This window comes from Aulonocara sp. 'chitande type north' Nkhata Bay, linkage group LG8 (genome assembly GCF_057382095.1).
Source record: "Aulonocara sp. 'chitande type north' Nkhata Bay isolate Kocher_YH1m ecotype deep benthic linkage group LG8, A_spYH_male_GT1.1, whole genome shotgun sequence".
Lineage (NCBI taxonomy): Eukaryota > Metazoa > Chordata > Actinopteri > Cichliformes > Cichlidae > Aulonocara > Aulonocara sp. 'chitande type north' Nkhata Bay.
In genome coordinates, this window is record NC_141351.1 from 2,819,681 (window position 1) to 2,838,994 (window position 19,314).

Consider the following 19,314-nt stretch of genomic DNA (forward strand, 5'->3'; position numbering starts at 1 on the left):
CAGCTATTCATTGTGGAAGGGAGTGCAGCTGGCCTAAGAAATATCAAAGGCTATCACTGGAGTCATTTTATTGTATGAAGCAAAGCATATAAAACAGGATTTCTTATTAAGATCAAGCCTTCATGTATTTCAGTTTATTCTAAATGACGCCGTTTTAATAAAGTGCATTAATGATTTCAAAGGAACACTTGGGGAAAGGCTTGGGTGAAAAAGACTGATGCTTTGCTCATGTTGTTACATTCAAAGCAGAGAAATTCTGGATTTGCACCCCACCTTGCTGACTACTGCTTTTGCGCCTTTGTCCACTGCCCTTCTACAAATGCATAACTATAAATCTGACTCAAGAGAAAACAATGGAGAAGCCAAGCCAGAATCTTAGGATGGTAAATGTAGCCCTAGCGCATGGCAACGCAAGCCAAAAGCGATGTAATTATTGTTAATGTGCTGACTGGACAGACGGGCTACGGAGAAGATGACTTTCTCTGGAAAATCATGAAAAACGTTGCCATTGTGTACGCACCAGAGGTTTCAGATTTCTTTGGACTGCATTTGAATTTGAAACCTGGTTTGGATCTCATATTTCAGAAACTGTATTTTTGAAAGTTTGTCTTTGCAGCTCAGGAGCTAAGTCACACTGAAAAGCAGAGAGCTAACAGGACCAGCCTGAAATACAACAACACGGGAGGAACAGGAAGTGCTCCTGTGCTCATTACTCTGCCGAAGGAGAAGACCAAAACCAGTTATTAAATACTGGGTGAAATACATGAATCACAAAAGCTGGCATAAAGTGTTTTGTTTAACTATTTGTTTCCAATGAATTCTGCAGTTAAGACGCAACGTTTGCTTGACATGAGCGTATCAACCTTGTTTGGCTTGAAACGACACTTCAAAAGTTATCTTTTTAAAGTCACAAACAGCAGCAGAGCAAACCTGACTGTCACTCGTCATGTCAGCTTCACAGCACCTTATTCACTCACTAACATGTAAAGTTTTGTCTCACATATCCAAGCCTCCATTTTCCCTTCCGATTGTCATGACAGACGAATCAGGTCTAAATCAGCACAGAAGTCTTCGATTGCGTTCCCAGGCTCGGCTACACAGGTTTCAATTGTGGGTACAAAAGAAAACAAGAAATAAGAAGTCCAGTAATAAAAAATAATCAGTTTGCACCGTGGTCTCACAAAAAGAAGTTATACAAAAGTTCATATAAAATCATATTTTGCCATAATTTTGAGACATTTTTTCCTTCACAAATCATTTAAATATAAAAAACAATACAGACTATAAATAGAAAGTACTTTTTTTTACACAAGGCACAGGTACTAGTGGTGTATGTGTCTCTCTCATAGCTGCTGTTCTTCGAAGAGTATCTGGGCGTACACTGTGCCACTACGTGATGCCTTGGTCTCTGGAATTGGCTTCACCAGATCCAGCTCTGCGTAGGTCAGGTTCTCCTCCACTATCCTCGGCTAGAGATCAAAGAGGACAGAGAAAAATAATGATGGAGGAGAGGAGAGAGCTAGTTAGCGGTTAGAAAAGGAAGGCTAGAAAAAAATTATAGAACTGCATGAATATATTACATTGCTAAAGATGCTGTAGGGTTTGGTAAATCACTGGTTTTGGTAACTTGGAGCATGCTGTGTGTAAACACCACCCTGCAGCAGTTCTGGGTTGAGGTAACCTAAAATTTAATTACCTCTTCAAGTATTTTATGACATTACCATACCAAGCTGCCACAGAGCCACTTCATGCCAACAGCAATAAAAGATTGGTTATGTGGCACAGTTTTTCTGGCACCTTTGCCCTTAGACATTCTGCTTAACTGTTCATTTAATTTCAAAGTTATATTTAAAAGTTTTTGTCTGCATTGTCTGGTTTTCCACTCTTTTTTCAGTTCAGTCCAGTCCTTGTACCTCACCTTAAACATGCAAAAAAGGACATTGCTAACTGATAATCAGGCATGAATGGTACTCACCAACACTACTTTTCTTGGTTGAGGTTTTAAAAGTTTCGGTTTGTGTGTTTTGTCTCCAATGGGAACTGCACAAGGGACAAGACAAGTTGTTAACTGAGCCAATAGAAGGTAGATACTGTTGTAACTGGGAATATTTGAAGGTCCCAGTTGCATTGCCATGCTTCCCTACAAAAAAGTTGGGATACAGAATGCAGGGATTTGCAAATAACTCAACCCCAATTCAAAATAGTACAAAGACAACCTAGGAACAAGAAATTTGTTTCAAACGGACAATATGTTTAGGCCTTCGGGGAGAACTGCATTAAAAACAAGGTCATTCTGTAACACATTACATGGATGCAGGAACACTTCTAAAAAACTTCATCATCTTCTGACCTAAAAAAAGATAAGAATCAGTTAACTTGTCACTATCTGTATGGGGAGTGCATTTGTGTATTAGTGTATGGTTAATGGCCCCATTAATTCATTAATTTCTCTCTCCCCAACCAGTTGCGGCAGATGGCCCCCCCCCCCCCACTGAATGAGTACAGATTTTGGAGAGAGATACTATACCATCGCTGAGACATTTTCATGGCAGACATTTTATATCACAGCAAGACAACCCTAAACTACGTTCATCTATCTTATAACAGTGTGGCAACATTGCTTGGTAATAAAAAAGCAGCAAAACCCACTGAAAGCATGTGGTGGAGTAGCTAACATAAAATTACGCAAAATTATTAAGGCACAAAAGACACAAAAGACACAAAAGGAACGCATTTCAGTTTTCAAAGTTACTATAATTTCTGTAATTTGCTGATAATTGTCCTAAAATGTTTCTAAACTAGGAATTCTGGTCATTCTAAAATCTTTTTTAAGACCTAGGCGGAGTGAAAATCCAGAATAACTTTTTTTTTTACCTATCATTGGAAAAATTATCCATAGAATTCCACTTGCTAATTAAGAAGTGAATTTGGTGTGACTCAGCATTGGTTTAAGAGTGGGAACATGTTCCCAGCTAATTTAAGGAAACCGCTCCATAACTAAGTGTATATGTGGAATGCCAGTGTATTTTCATATTTAGAAATCTATGAGAACAACATGAAGTCAGAGCAAACTTTTAAGTTGGGATTTTTCTTACAGTCATGTACAAAGAAACAATCTTCACACAACTCTGTACAGTCCTCTGAAAACATTATGCGCACCCCATGATTTAGCAGCTCGTGGAACCACCTTTAGCTGCGACAACTTGAAGTAATATTTTCTATATGACTTCATCAGTCTCTCGCTTTGATGTGGAGGAATGTTGATCCACTCTTCTTTAGAACGTGGTGACAGTTCATTAAGGTTTGCAGTCTTTTGTTTATGCACAGCTCTCTTAAGGTCCTGCCACAGCATTTACTGTGTGGAAGCCCGGTCTTTAACTGTACAATTACAATTCTTTTCGTTTTCAGCCGTTCTGTTGTATAACTCAATTTTGACAAGCTTTAGCTGTCAGGCAGATGACCTCCATTTGGCTCTAGAATACTGGTATATAGAGTTCATAGTCAACTCAACAAGTGAAAGCTGCTGTAAATAATTATTATAATATGATGTGTTAAATTTGTTTAGATCAGAGGAATAAGGTGTGTTTTAGTTTGGCTTAGCTGTAGGCCTGAGAGTGTGTGTAATTGTTTAGAGAGAAAAGAATTTATGGACACTGGGGGTCTGCCTGCCATAGAAGGAGACAGGAAGCTACAGTTGGGTGTTGCTGATGCTTGTACCTTTAATAAAACTCATAACTGTTATAAACTTAGAAGTAGGTTTGTAGGAGACTCTCCACCTTATCTGTAAATGTAAGACAACAAGAGGCCAATGGCCCAGTGGATGCAGAGTGGTGGTCTCAGTGTTTGTAATATGTTAATTCTGTTTTCTATGTTGTGTAGAGGAATTTGGTGTAGCTCGGGTGAGGAGATTACTTTTATGACCGACAGGAAGTCACGTACGCAGAGACACACACACAGTGCTTTGATTGTTATGACGCACCCACACCCACATGCACACTCACTCACGTGCACTCACATAGACACACGGGTACGCGCACACACAGGCACTCACGTGCTCGTGCATACACACAGAGACACAGAGTTTGCAGTACACCATGGGGGTTTTAGGATGGGGTCGCTTCTATAAAGCTGACTGTAACAAACAAAGGAGTGGAAGATTTGCAGAGGGACACTGGCCTTGCACGTCTCCCCTTCTAGAAGATGCATGCTTAAATGAAGATGAATAAAGGTTTTTGTGAAAATGACTACTGAGGTCCGGTGCCGTCTCTGGATGCCTTGAGGAATAAAAGAACCGGGGTGAAACTGATTTCGTAACACTGCCCAGACCCTGTAGTTACAAAACAAGTCATGACTCTTCCACCACCTTGCTTCACAGCTGGTATGTTTGGTTTTCTTTTGGCCAACATTTCCATATGGTTTAGTCTGTACAAAGGACATTGTTCCAGAAGTCTTATAGTTTGCTCACATGCAGCTTTGCAAACCTAACCTGTGCTCCCATGTTCATTTTAGAGAGAAGGCGCTTTCAGCTGGCAGCCCTTCCAAACTGTCAGAATTTTAACATTTAACATGCTCACAGAGGCTTGTAGAGACTAACATATAGATCTTGCATTTTTGGGAATTTGCTAGGATACTTGTTCCTGGGAATATTGTGATGTGTTACTAAAATGCCAGAATTTCTGCATTTCTAGACGTGGTCACAATTGCTGATCAGTTAATCAAATGTATTTAATGAGCAGAACGTGCCTGCTACCTATCTTCTTAATTCCTATAGGAGCACTAAGGGTCTACTTAGATTTTCACAACTATATGTTCTGCTATTGCAGAAATTATAATATAAATATAATATAAATATCTGTAAGACTAATTTTAAGTATTCACTCAAGTTTTCCAGCATGTTTTAGAAAACATTAAATCAGCAAACTTGTGATTACCTTTTGCCGGTATCTCTGGTGGTATCTCCTCTTGGTAGTCTCGGCTCCTTTTCTTCCTGTATCTCCTCTCCTTCTTTGGTAGAGCAGGAGACACACTGATCACACTGGTGACTGTTTCTCCTGAGCTGTAGTGGAATCACATTAGCAAAGGTTCAGTTTATGTGAGTAATAGTTGTTTTTTTTAATTATTATTACAATTTTGTAGATTTTTTTTAGAGATGGCTTGCTCTTAAACCTTTACCTGTTTTGCGGGCTTTTGACCAAGTGGTAATTGTCTGCAAAGACAATATCGGACTGTTATTTGAAAAAGATGAAATCATAGACAAAAAGAAGAAAACGGCAACGTCAGAAAGAGTTACAAGAAGACTAGACTTTAATGCTGCTGACCTTTTAGCCTCTTCTTCCTATGTATGTACTGGCAGGTCACTGTCACGGTGAACATGCACATGCACAGCAGACCCACTGAGCAGATCAGCACTGCACACAGGTACACATCTGAAAAACACAAACAGGCATGCACCAGTCCAACACTGCAGGAGCCTGTACTGTAACTTTAACTGTGCACAAAAATGTAAATGGAAGAAAAAATGAGAACATGTTTGGCCAAACTATTTCAAGGTACTGGAGTACATCCTTTGGGTTGGGCTATTTTTATCTACCAAGGACTATACAGTGCCAGTTCACCACACAAATGCAAACACACACATTCACAGACTAAAAATATCTGCACTTACCTTCAAACAAGCTCCACAGACTTTCTTTGGCCTTGGTGGCCGGTAGGACATGCACTACAGTGAAAATGAGAGAAAAGAAACACATGAAGTCCGTAGTCATCACTGTGGGTTCCCTGCTGCCTGATTACACACCGGCTCGAGTTTAAATAAAGCTAATTGCAGGAGGACAGGGAGTCTATTTTGGCCTCCTCCCTGCCTGATTTTGTCTCTGATTCACCGTCCACAGTTCAAAGACTAAACATCTTATTGAGTCAGACATTAGTGCAACAGTTATGCATCTTTGCAAACTTTCACCTCACACTCAGACATAATCCAACGTTAAGAAAAGGGCAACCTCTGCACACTTTGGCTAAACACGTCGCCTCAGGCTTGTTTCTTCTCTTACATGGGTTGTTAAGTTTCTCGTCTCCAGACAAAACATCACAATTGACCCAAGTAGCACCGGGCTTTGTGTGGCCAGCATACGTCATTGTATAAAAAGCTTTGAGTGCTCAGGTAGAGTAGAAAATTACTATATAAGAACAAGTCCATTTAACATTGAACATATTTCTAGTGAGTATTTCCTGAACTTGATGATGGATCATGAAATAAAATGAAATGCATTGATCTATTCCAAAATTAGCATTTATCAGTAACCAGTATTATATCATTAGCGCAGTATTTAGCTTTTAGTTCCAGATTGGTGAATATAAATGTTAAAAAAGTATCTTTTTGTGAGTTCTTTGCAACACTCCATCCAATCAACTGGAAGCTTTTAGAAATTGTTGTTGCTGTGAGTAGCTTACATAAAGCAGCTGAACAAGTGAATTTAATGTCTGTTGACTTGACTAAGTTGATTGATTAGCTAGTAGGCTAATTAACATTAGCTCCATGAGCTAGAAACTTGGTCTCTGGGCCTTCCCAACTTAGCTCATTAAATTAAATAGTGCCAAGTATGTTTGATTTTATGTATGTGAATGTATGTGTAAACATACACACGTACAAAACATATATAGTAGGGGAGACCGGGGATAGTTGTAACATTTTTGACATTTCTGTCTGTAAATTGGAGCTCTTTTAAGGTAGTGGATTCAAAACGTAATGCAAAGTATTTACATGTCTCTGCTATTAAATAGTGCAGCTATTTTCTCTGCAGCACAATTACCCATTGCATGGTGTGGTCTCAAACACAAAGAGTGAAATGTTACAATTAACCCCATAGTCTGGGTTAGTTGTAACATATCCTGGGGTAAAATGTAACACAATGAAATAAGGGTACTAACAAAATATTAACATGTAATCTTTGTTTATTCAACACATGAATGCACTTACATCCATTAATGTAGCTACGTGTGTGTGTGTGTGACAGAATGCAGAAATCTAACTTTTGAACATATTCCAACCCCCCAAAAAAGACAAATTATGGAATTTTCTGCAACTGAATATTTCATTAATTTTGGTTGGTCTTCCTTGAGTTTGGCCTCATTGGCTCAGTGGGCATTATAACCTACAACTCTTGCACCAATTTTGAACATAACAATGAAGCTGAAAAAATGTAGTTGTTCACCAGCATCGCAATTCCATTACTTTTTATCATGGCTTACCTTGGTGTGGTTTGCAAAGTGCTTCAGAAAGATGAGGAAATCTGTTTCTTGCACCCATCCTGATTTATTTCCACTACCAGTACTTCCTACTGGTCCATCTCTGACACAGAGGTCTGCATAATGTATGTGTGGGAACACAAACAGTGGAGGAATTGTGTTGCCAACGGCATTAACCGCATATACAAATGCGACCAGTGAACCTCTCTCTGCTGATGTCGTTGCCTTGTTTAATATAAGTTAAAGTAATAGTGTGGTAAGTTGTAACATCTGCATTATTGTTACAACTAACCCAGACTGTTGCTGTTACAACTGACCCAGACTCCTGTAGCCATGAACTAGCTAACATTACAGCCAACGGCTAAAACACTAGCTCTAAAGACCTACACAGAAGATATCCCCATAGACATACAAATAACATATGCAGATAATGCTATTAGAAATTGAAATAAAGTAGAAAAACTTACTTTTTGGCATACAAATTACTTTTTTTCGTGTTAAATTGTCTGTGTTTGACAAAATGTGCTGATTTTTCACATGTGATAGCAGAACTGAATTGGGCATGCACAGGATGAGTCACATCATTTGAAACTTAGCCCTGATTGGAGAAATTGAAAGTGTTACAACTGACCCACGTTACAACTATCCCCGGTCTCCCCTATTCTTGTACAGTATGGGGTTTACTCTTAATCTGTGTAAGTTGATGTAGCTACTGCGTCCATTCGTTCGTGAAATCCTTTATGACGTTTCCTGTTACTGGGTTGGTGATTTGAAGCAAGATGTGAAAAGTAAGGTGAAGATCTGAGTCTGAAACCAAATATTAATTGGCTTGTCGATCACAAGTCAATAGATGATAACTATATCCTGGACATTCTTTTCTGAAAATAAGGATGACTAATTTTTTCAAAATTAACTTAATGTTTTATTCCTTATTAAGTAACTGAGCCCATAAATTAACAAGAAAAGTGCTTGATAAACTCATCTTTGAGGGACATGTTTTGTAATAGATTTCTATAGGACAGGAAGTCCTTTTGAAGTCACAGGTATCGCCCCCTAGTGGCTATTTGAAAGGACACATCTTTAAGGCAGTTCCATCTTGGCTTTCATTTTCAAACCCGGAAGTTACGTCCATATTTGTTTTTACTGTCAGAAAATGTTACACCACCAAAAATTAAAAATAACCATGAATGGAGAATGAATGCATGTGTAATTTGAATCCAAGACGTGCTGTATGTGTCCAAGATGACAGAGAAAACATGTTTCCAATGCTCCACATGAAATTTCACCCCACACACTCACTCATTTCTCCTCCCCATCTCACCACAGGAGTCTTAACACTGCTGTACTTTTGCTGGGCTGGTGGCAGGAAGCTTGTGAAGTGACACCCACCAGTGCATCTTGAAATACTCTAAACCACCAGCAGCTGAGGACAGGCAGGCTCTCCACAGGCTTTCCCACAGGCACACTGGGTAACTGACAAATAAGCAAGTATGGAAATAAGCATACCTCAGATAATCCAGAAGCTAAAATATCTATATGCAATGTTTTCAGAATTTTTAAAATTTTATTTCTTCAGATTTTGGCTTCAGAAAATTCATAAATATTGGAAGAAGCAGCTGTGTGAGACAAAAAATGCACACAATCACAAATTTCACAATTAGAAGATGTCAAGTATGACAGAGTAGTAAGAAGTTTACAAGAAAGTCTGAAGTCAGAGAAAAGAGTTTCTGCAAATGCCACATGGTTTAAGATCTGAATTTCTCTAACATGATACCTTTACAGAATGTAAAACTGCAGATGGCACAAATGTTTAAATGCACAAACCAGCCACGCTAGATCCTTCCCAGTCTGCAGTAAGCTGAACTGTGCTTTTCATGCCCTGTGTAGTCATTGAAGAGTTTGGACTGAAGCAGTGGTCCTCAGACTGTTTGTACCTTTGTATTTAGTCACCATCTGTGAACCCACTAATCCTAGACTGACCGTATGTGACCTACATTCTGCTGTTTGGAAACACAGCCGTTGAACTTTAAAAAAAGAAGAAGATTGGATAACTATTGGATTATAACTGTCAGAATCTAAACCTGTGATGAAAATAATAATATCAGACTCACTCTTCTGTCCAACTTCCTTTGACAGTTTCCACTGTTGACCATAGATATATTCATTCTGATACCTCGCGGGCTACTTTTAATGCATGAACACTGATATTAATATACAGCAGTCCCTCGTTTATCGTGGGAGTTACGTTCCAAAAATAACCCGCGACAGGTGAAATCCGTGAAGTAGCCACTTTATTTTTTACAATTATTATAGATGTTTTAAGGCTGTTGTTGTGATTTGGCGCTGTATAAATGAAATTGAATTGAACTGAATGGAGATTAACTCCTAAAGCAATCATCAAATGACCTGTTTGAGCTGCTAATGACCAAAATAATTACAATGAGACCTTCAGTGCTTAATTGTATATCTCTTCCACACCAGTTTCACCTGGTGACAACAAACAACCTCCCACAAATACTCACCAATTGGTCGTGACCAGTGGTCACCAGGGTGTTTCTGACTAGTTTTTAGGCCTGTGTGACTGGAGGTTAGCAATCAGTTCCACAGTTACTGCCAGTAATGTACACTGTACAGTTTGCCTCCTATGTAATATGCCATATTTTATATGGTAACACTAACACTAAAATTTAATTTTCCCTACTATCACCTTTGCTCATGACGAGCATAAAGTAGCATTAGTAAATAATGATAAACAAAACCAAAAGTCTTTGAGATCCAACAACAGCAAAAACGCTTATGAGCCAAAACAGCGTCTCACAGTGAGCTGCTAATTTTCTCAGTCAGATATTTAAAGCAGCCAAAATAAATGGCAGCTGATTTAATATAAATGCAAGCCCTGCCTTCATTGTAAATTATTCACAGGCTCAGTCTTGATAACATCTCTGACATTTATGTGGGTTTTTGTTTTTGCCTCAGGTTCGGTGTAGCTCTGTCAGTGCAGATGCACATGCTGGAATAATCAGAAACTGGATAAATCTAGAGTGCTGTATGCCATAAAACTGCCTTTTATCCTCATATTGAGAATGTCTTCATCCTAGTGCAACTTTTGAAAGGCTCCATCACGCTACAGTGGAAACATTCATCACTCTCCTTTTTTCGTCTCTCAGAGGCTCGGCGTTGTCTTCGGCTGCCAACTGTCTTTCAGAGTTGTGGCTCTTTTTGTGCACCAACAAACCCAACACTGTAAACATCAATACACAGACGTAGACCAGACTGAATAATGATCCTCTGTGACTAAATCCATCACAGAGGATAATTTACTGTATTATAAATGACCAGAGATGAATGTAAGTACACAGCCACATTGTGTGTCTAAACAAAGGTTTGAAAAATGCTTTGAATAATAAACCCTTTAACTTCCTGTTGTCTCTATGAATCTTTTCTTCTAAGAGTCAGTCTGTACACTTGTTCACTGTGTCCCCATGTCCCCTTTATGGACACAAACATAGACATACTTTGTTGGCTTCTTAGTCATATGTCCCCTCATAGAAAGAGCTATAAAAAGATGTTTATGGTTCTAATTTTCATTTTATTTTTCCTTCGTTCCGACTAAACCCATACCACATCCGTGTGCCATGTACCTCTAGTTAGCTCATATGGCCCATATGTTTTACAAAAATACCTAAGAGTACACTTAGTTAATGCCAAGACGAGACCGTGCCCACGTTCTACACTGCCCTAAGTTTTTCTACAAAACCCTGCAGCCTCTCTGGGTGTGTTCTTTTTAGCAGTATTAAGCAGAGTAATCGGGATTTTGTTTGTGTGAGATTGTGGAAACACCTGGTCACCTGATGCTATCCCAGCATAAGAATTCCATGAAATTTGATGAAATAGAAGTAATGGTGAGACTTTACTGAAATGTAATACACGATAAAAGCAGTGGGATTATTCTTCCTAAAAAGGAGAGTTTTTGTTTTTTATGTCAAGTCCACCACACCAGCAGCATTATGAAGCACTGCAGGCAGCCATCAAACTAATGGAATATTTTCTGAGTTTGCCAACGATTCTGAAGTGTGCCAGAGAGGAAAAATGGAGGAAGAAAGACTTTAATAAGTACATGAGTAAGTAGCAGCACCAGGAATCTACAAGTCTGATTAGCAAATTGTGACGAATGTGTAAATAAAACAACTTTTTTTGCTTGAAAGGGCTCCATTCACAGACATATCAAAGCTTGTTAGATGTCACTGGCTAGATGCGAAGAATAGCGCTCCAGAATAGATGAAGTATAACAAAAGACAAAAAGTCTACATAAGGAAATTGAATGGACAGCAGAGGCATGAAGAGCCAAGAAGGCAAGCGTTTGCGTTGCATGTGCCTCTGGTTTCTGACTTTCAGTCACTTTTAGGTTAGCTATAAGCAACAGAACTATTAAGATTAATGTTTAGCAAAACATTTTTTCAGAACATTGTTGTTTGCCTTATTACATTACTGTTATAGAGCAATCTTCACCTTTGAGCAGGAAACGTTTCCATTTTATTGGTTCTGATTTATTGACAGCAGTGAGATAAACAGATCGAATCTGAGTACAGTCTATTGTGTCTGTTAAAAAAGAATTCTATCGAACTGCCCTGTATGCTGAAAAGTTTATGCTACTGGGTTTCCAGTGTCTTAAATGCCAAGAGTCTCTGGTCATATGTAACAAGTAAGGCGAGAGTCCACCCTAATGTAACAAAGTGGAGGCAAATGCATGTCGAGAAAACTGCCCAATGCTCATAAAAATTGCAAAAACTCATGGTCTACATCTCAGTCTCTATGGGCCTCAGTTAGTATGTTAAACATGACAGTTTATGACAGCGTGCTTAGAAAAAAGCTGAACAAGTATGGCTTGTTTTGAAAAGGATGCCAGGAGAAACCCTGTTCTCTCTAAAAAGAACAGGACAGCACAGCTTAGCTTTACAAAGCTACACCTGAACAAACCGCAAAACTTATGGAACAATTAACTGTGGATAGATGAGACCAAAGTGGAGATGTCTGTCCATAAGGGACAGCACCACGTTTTGTGCAAGCCAAACACAGCATATCAGAACAGCCACCTCATACAAACTATCAAGCACAATGATGGACGGGTAATGATTTGGGTTTTTTCTTTTTCAGCCACAGGACTTCGGCACCCTGCAGTCTCTGAGTCGATTATGAAGTTTTATGTATGCCAAAGCACTCTAGAGTTAATTGTGAGGCTGTGTTTCCAAAGCCAAAACTGGGTCATTGAACAGGGCAATGATCTCAAGCACAGGATCAAATCCTCACAGGAAGTGATGCACAGCTAGGTGGTGGTGAGAGATCATAGAAGGTAAATGACAATCCATGTCTTCAGATGACTATGGATGTAATAACCATTGATGATTGAAAGGGGGCAGAATTCAAGATAAACTTTTCTCTACTGCCAGATGAGTATGTGAAGTGACTACCAATGACACTGAAGAAAACCGGGTCATAAATACATTAGACGGTTACTTTAGCAACCGGAGCGACCAGCCGTCAGCTTCAAAAGCGAAGTGCAAAGAGTTCCAGTGTTCACACTGCTTAAGAAAGAAAAAATAACACATTTTACTGAACTGAAGTCATTTCTAGAGGAAGAGTGGTCGAAATAATAAATTTATACTAACTTTACACTAAAAGGCCTTTAGGTGACTGCTGTGTTTTGGCACTAATAAAAAAAAACTTCATTTAAATCGAGTCTCATAGAAAATGGTCACTTATCACAGTTACTGCTGCTAAAGGTGCTTCTACAAGCTGTTGAATCATGAGGTGTACTTGCCATGTCCTAATTGCAGTATTGAAAAATGACACAGTAAGCTTCTTTATTATTATCATCACTCAAACCATGATGGAATGGAGCTTCCTTGGATGAAAATAGCTCCCCACATCCTCAACCACAAAAGGTTAAGAGCCCAACACGAGCCTGCTGCCCACTCGACTGTCATTGTAAATGAATATTCAAGCTCTACCTTCCTGAGCACAGCTATCTCTTGTTCCATTTCTGCTGAGTCTCTCTGGGCTTCCTGTCTGTTCTACTTTAGGGAGGGAAACTCAATCTCAAGGCCAGTGTCAACAGCTCTCAATAGGGACTCCGTGTCTGCTTCGCCCCAGACTTGGCCACAAAAGTCACAGCCTGTAGGAATGCATTCATGGAAAATGCGGTGATCAAAATGTGAGGAGGAAGACACCGTATGGTTATAAATTTAAAATGGAACTGTATTCGGATTGTTGCGAGGATAAAACACTCTGACTCAACTAATTATTTCAATAAACTATTATTTTCGGAATGATAATTTCAAGTGCTTTCTGTAGCCATTAGCATTAGTGACACTATTAACGAATACTCTTGCACTCTGAATGTGTATTGTCCACTTTTATCAGACCATGAAGAGTGGACGAGTGTCGACTTGCTAGTGCAGCCAGTAATCTTTTCCCAAACTCTCTTGAACTGTGAATCATAGCTTAGCGACCATAACAAAGCACGAGAGGTCACTCAAGCACTGAATTTCTCCACATGACGAAGCAATGTCCAAAATGTGGTCTGTGGTTTTAGCAGGTTTTTCAAGCAAAAGTGTGTTTACCCTCGCTTACATAGGATACAAATATTAGCAAACTCGGCTAACTAGGTACTGTTTGCAATACTATAACATCCAAGTGTTATTTTAGATGGTAAAGATTACAGGTCATATTACAAAAACAAGTTTATTTTTCTTTATGTCCTTCTTCCCTTCTTCTCTTTGTCACGTCTTTTTTCTTCTTGCCAAGAAAATGTGTTTGGCACAACAGTGCATTCAGATCATGATTCTGCTTGCTAGCACTACCAGACAGGTAAAAGTTTAAAAAAGGTTTTAGGTACATACAGTATATTTTTACATCCTTTGTAGACATAACAGTCTGATCTACCATATTTCTAGAACTAACTCACTGAAACTGATGAAACACGAGTCATTTAGAAACATCAGCGATAACATTTTTATCTTCTAGATGAAACGGTAGCATTAGCTCAATTATTAGCTTCCTTTTCAACAACCAAAACCACGATAACTGATCACAAATCTGAAGGCTGATTTTCTCTACCTGTGCTTGCGATTGAGGTCATATCTAACCCCTTCTACTAAGATCTTATTATTAGACTTTTATGTATGCTACACTTATTATTTACAGTATATTGCTATATTTAGCTTATAGATGTCGCAGGTGAGACAAGAACAAATAAGAGATCAACAGAAACTGCTGAACGGTTTCTGCAAATCTGGCACAAATTAAAAGCAGGGAAGAAAAACTCCTTTTAAAGATGCTTCTGGTTTTTATGAAAGCGAGTGGATTTCTGAGCAGTATCTGGTACCACTGAATGTGTCATCCATTCCATTATGTGAACGTCTCATGTGGTAGCAGTGGAAACCTCACTACTTTCTTGCTGCTCTGTCTCCACGATCATTTAGTCAGTCACAGCCGCAACTTGTTGAGACGGAGGATCGGATCCTTTAATCGGCAGGCTTCTTCACTAACCAATGACATTCCCCCTCCCAAATCTAAAGCAGGATTATGTTTTTGCTCACTAAACCCACTTCAGCAGCCTCTTCAGCCTGATGCATTACATCATCCAGCTATGGTCACACACTACTGCTACTGTTGACACATAATGACCCCTTTAGGTCAAATAGCTATCACAGTTGACATTAACTTGAGTCTCTTAAAGTCTGTAAGTTTATGAATGTCACCAATTTACTTTAAGCCCTTAGTTGGAGGCTTTTGTGACCCCTTCAATTTTCTGCCAGATGCAGTCCAAGGTAGTGACAGTGTTTTGCTGCTGCCAGTGGATTATCTTTGTAGACAAACCTACAACAGCTTAAACATTTTTTTTAGATGAACTATTAACAAACCTGCATTTCTCATTGCTTGTGTTGTGGTTGTAGAGATAGCTGTCAAGCCTCCACCCTCCACTATCAGATTTGAAGACTTTCTAAGAGAAACTGTGCCGTGATGCTGCAAGCCACATACATTCCCAAATGTTTTAGGACAATTTCCACATCCTCCAAAATTTAAAGATCATTTATTTTTCCATCAAATACATTCGACATACTGTAATTTTGCTAATCCTTTATTCCTTAAACATAAGGGGCACTGTGTGTGCCCACTAAAATGGATGGATGTACAATGTGGGCATTCAATTTCAAACTCTGGATTCACAAATGGTTGCAGAGGAGTCTTTGTGAAAGCATATGCGAAACTGGTTTAACATGCACACGTGTTGAAGTCTACAACTTTTCAAGGATGTAGACTGTAAATGCAGCAATATGCTTTTGTGAACATCACCTAGTGTTTTCAAGTGTAACCATTTCATCTGAAGTTGATTTGGATCTTCAGTGTGGCAGTTTTAACAGGCCACCCAATGTGAAGTTCCAGCCCAGAGTTACACAGTTTCTTAACAAACCACTAACTGAGGAACGACTCAGACGCCTGTGTCTCTGCCTGCTAATGAGTTGCTTGGACCATTTTCTGAATCATTTGAAGTTTATGAATCGCAACTAAATACTAGCTGTTAGCAGTGTCTAATGATAAGTTACTATATTCAGTATAGGACTACCCACTTTTTGCTTCCAAAATTGCATCTGTCTGTCCTATGTATTTATTATGATTATTTCAGGTAACAGTCCCGGGTCTTCTTTCTCATATTTTTAGTGTAATCATGCGGCACATGTTTTAAGTTGGTGAAAGGTCTAGAACACAAACCCAGACTCAGTGTCCGGATAGTTCTACAGTGAAGACATGCTGTTACAATAGCTGCAGTGTGCAGTTCAGTATTGTCTCACTGAAATATGCAAGACCCTCTCTTAAAAGGATGTGATCTAGATGGGAGCATACGTTGCTGTAAAAGCTGGATATTTCAGCACTCATGCTGCCTTTCCAGATATCCAAGAAGCCAGTTCTATAGGCACGTACATCCTTATCAGAGATGCAGGCTCTCCTCTTTGGAATTTTAAACTTTGATTAATCTGACCACAGAACACTCTTCATGTTCAGAAACAGTGATTTCTGCACGTCCGTGGAGTGATTTGCTTGACAGAATCATGTCTGTTTTTAATGCATTGATGCCTGAGGTCTCGAAGACCACAAGCTTCTAATATTGATTTTCAGCCTTGTCACTTGTGCACAGAGATGGATGTTCTCCAGCTTCTGGGTCTTTTGATCATAGTATGTACTGTAGCTCATGAGATATTTAAAGTCTTTGGAATTTGCAGATACATTTGTCAGCTATACACTGATGAACCTGTTCCCATCTTTACTTCTGAGAAACTAAGATGCACTTTTCATACTCAGTAATATTACTGACCTGTTCCCAGTTAAACTTTTTAGCTGCAAAATATCCACTGTTGAAAGTTATTGTTATCCATATGACCTAAAACTGGGTGTTACCATTGGGAACCATAGTTTGGATTGGAGCATCCCTTTGATTAAATCTATAAGCACCACTCTCACATTTACAAAGGTCCATATGTATTGACTCAGTCAATGGATCTGATTCTAATATGGTGGTTTGTAAATCACTTATAAATTATCAAATCTCAAACAGTAACTATAACTACAGGGAAGTTCAAAGATAGCAAACCAAGCCCTCACCTCTGAGCTCAGTAGCAGCAGTGTAGTTGGATGAAGCTTTCCAGCGAGCCTGATGCTTTTTAAACTCCTGCACCCGGCACATGTAGAGCCCCCGGTCCCCCTCGGACACGTTCAAGATAACCAGCTCAAAGATCTTCCCCTGTTTCACCACTGTCAGCTTCATCTTTGGCCATGGGAAACTTTTTGTGTAGTTGCCATAGAAACGCTCCTTCCTCATATTGACACGGGCGATGAGGAGTTCGTCTTCTGGTTGATCCGTGCCCGCCGGTAGAAAGGTCCATTTAACCACAGGTAACGCTGTGTTGCGACGTCGCTGGGAAACAACACAAGTAAGTGTGATATTTTCTCCCTCCTGGGCCACCGTGAAGGGAGAAGGGGTGATGGTGGCGTTGATGGCCAAACACAGATCTGTAGAAACGAGTAAGAATTACAGCATATATTATTTGGACTGTTGGATGCCATTGGCTGCAGGTTGTTTAACAAAAACAATTGTGGCTTCTGTAAAATAATTCAGAATTTAAGTGATTAAGATTAAGTTAACGAACATGGTGCAGAATTCAAGTCTTTGCAGAGATTAGTTGTTCTAATACTTGCTTACTTATGAACACGTTCAAAAAGCCATCTTTAAAGTAAACATTTCAACTTGCACCAATGCATCTGTAATCTTTTAGTAGCAGTATTTCTTTAATGTGCTGTAATATAAAACATCACTTCATGGAATTACGTGCAATTTACAACATTTTAAAACTTTTTTTTGCTGTTTTTTTCTCTGTTAAGCCACTCAGCACTGACCCATGAATCATTCGAGCATAAAGGAGGCACCTGAGCCACTGTTGTTTTTATGTGTAACACCTAAGTAAGTTTAGGCACCTTGGTACCCATAGCAACATAATTTGTTCCCATTTCTTTAGCTAAACCTTTGAAAAATGCAAGAAAACACAGTTTGACAGGCAAAAACGTAAATATTTTTTGCACCAATAAGGTGATTCCCAAAGAGCAACACGAGTGTGATATTTAAAAACCTGCCATATATTGGCATGGAAGAGTGTTCTCAAACAAATTTAGGGAAACTGGAGGAGAAAAGAAGAAGTGTCAAGCTTAGCAATGATCTGAAGCAGATGAACGGTGGTTCAACGGTGGCTGTGAATGTTATTAATTTGGACCCAGAACTGACTAATAACGTGAATCTATTGTGAACAACTTTTAAAATGAGACGCTCAAAGTCACTGCATCGCATCAAAAGATCATAAAAGTGCTCTGAAAAAAGTTTTAGTTTTGGGGGGTCAAAGCTGTACCGTTCACAAAAAGTGTAAAAAGTGTCCATATTGTATCAAATGTAAGTGTGGGCAGCCTAGTGTTATTCATCAGTAGAAGAATACATCAGTGCATAGTTGGCTTGAATTTAGCTTTTGATAGTAAATGCACTGAGAAAGAACAGCCATGAGCATCACAAATCAGAGCTAAATATCTACACACTCCACGGTGAGTTTGTGAGTTTGTTGTTGCTCAGCAGCTTTCTTCCCTCTCAAGCTGACAGCAGTGTTGTTTTTGGCAGCTGTGATGACATACGTGGGATGATGGTTGAGGAACAAACTTTACTGCTGCGCGTGTTGTATGGCATTATATATGACACTTCTGCTTTTGTCAACTTTGGGCACATTTCACAATCCCCATTTTCCACGACACGCAAGCGTTTTACTGTCAAACAAGTCGCATGCTTTGAGCGCAGTGCATAATTACAATCAGGGCTTTTCCCCCAGTTTTGTCTTTTATTTGGTCTTGAGTGACAGAACAAAACAAGGAAAATATAGCTTAGAGACTGTAAAGTGCAGCTGCTGTGATGAGTTACTTAAATCGCCTGAAAAGACTGTGAAGGTGAAACTGTAAAGTCTGTTTTACTTTCAAACACACACACAAGGAAAACCACCAATTTTCACTCTGGAATTCCCTCCAATCTGTGCAAAGATATGCTGCGTTGATAAACTGTGTATTCTATTGATAACACACTCTCTAATCACACAAAGCTGCAGAAACTGGACAAAGACATGCAGTGCTGAGTTTGAGTCCACAAACCTTCTGAGATAAACGGGAATATTTTTCACCACCTATTTATCCATCACTCTAAAATCTTTCCCGATTTTGAGATGTTTTCGTCTAAGTTTCTCTGAAAAACAGTGGAAAGCATTTTGTCTCCACCACATCCACTTTGACATGAAGCAAAGTAAACTTTTTCCTACCTGCAAACAGAACTCGGGTCAGGAAAGCCAAGACCACAGAGGAGATCTTCATTTTCCACAACTGCAACCTCCATAAACTCTCAGTTAAATGCATGTGAAGAAAAGAAGCCCCAGGTTTCCTCCTCCTCTTCTTCTCCTGCGCCTCCGCCTCTCCAGCTGAGGCGTGTAACAT

At 39.3% G+C, this 19,314-nt stretch overlaps 1 protein-coding gene across 1 annotated transcript; it reads right to left on the minus strand.

Moving 5' to 3' along the window:
• Positions 1-1,141: 1,141 nt before the first annotated feature.
• On the minus strand, positions 1,142-19,314 carry vstm4b (V-set and transmembrane domain containing 4b). The gene is made up of 8 exons (XM_086302805.1): positions 19,143-19,314; positions 16,906-17,313; positions 5,666-5,719; positions 5,319-5,426; positions 5,173-5,206; positions 4,932-5,056; positions 1,976-2,040; positions 1,142-1,469 (listed from the first exon to the last, which is right to left on the minus strand). Exons 1-8 carry the CDS (start codon positions 19,312-19,314, stop codon positions 1,344-1,346), a joined length of 1,092 nt encoding a protein of 363 aa, XP_086158931.1. The 3' UTR covers positions 1,142-1,343.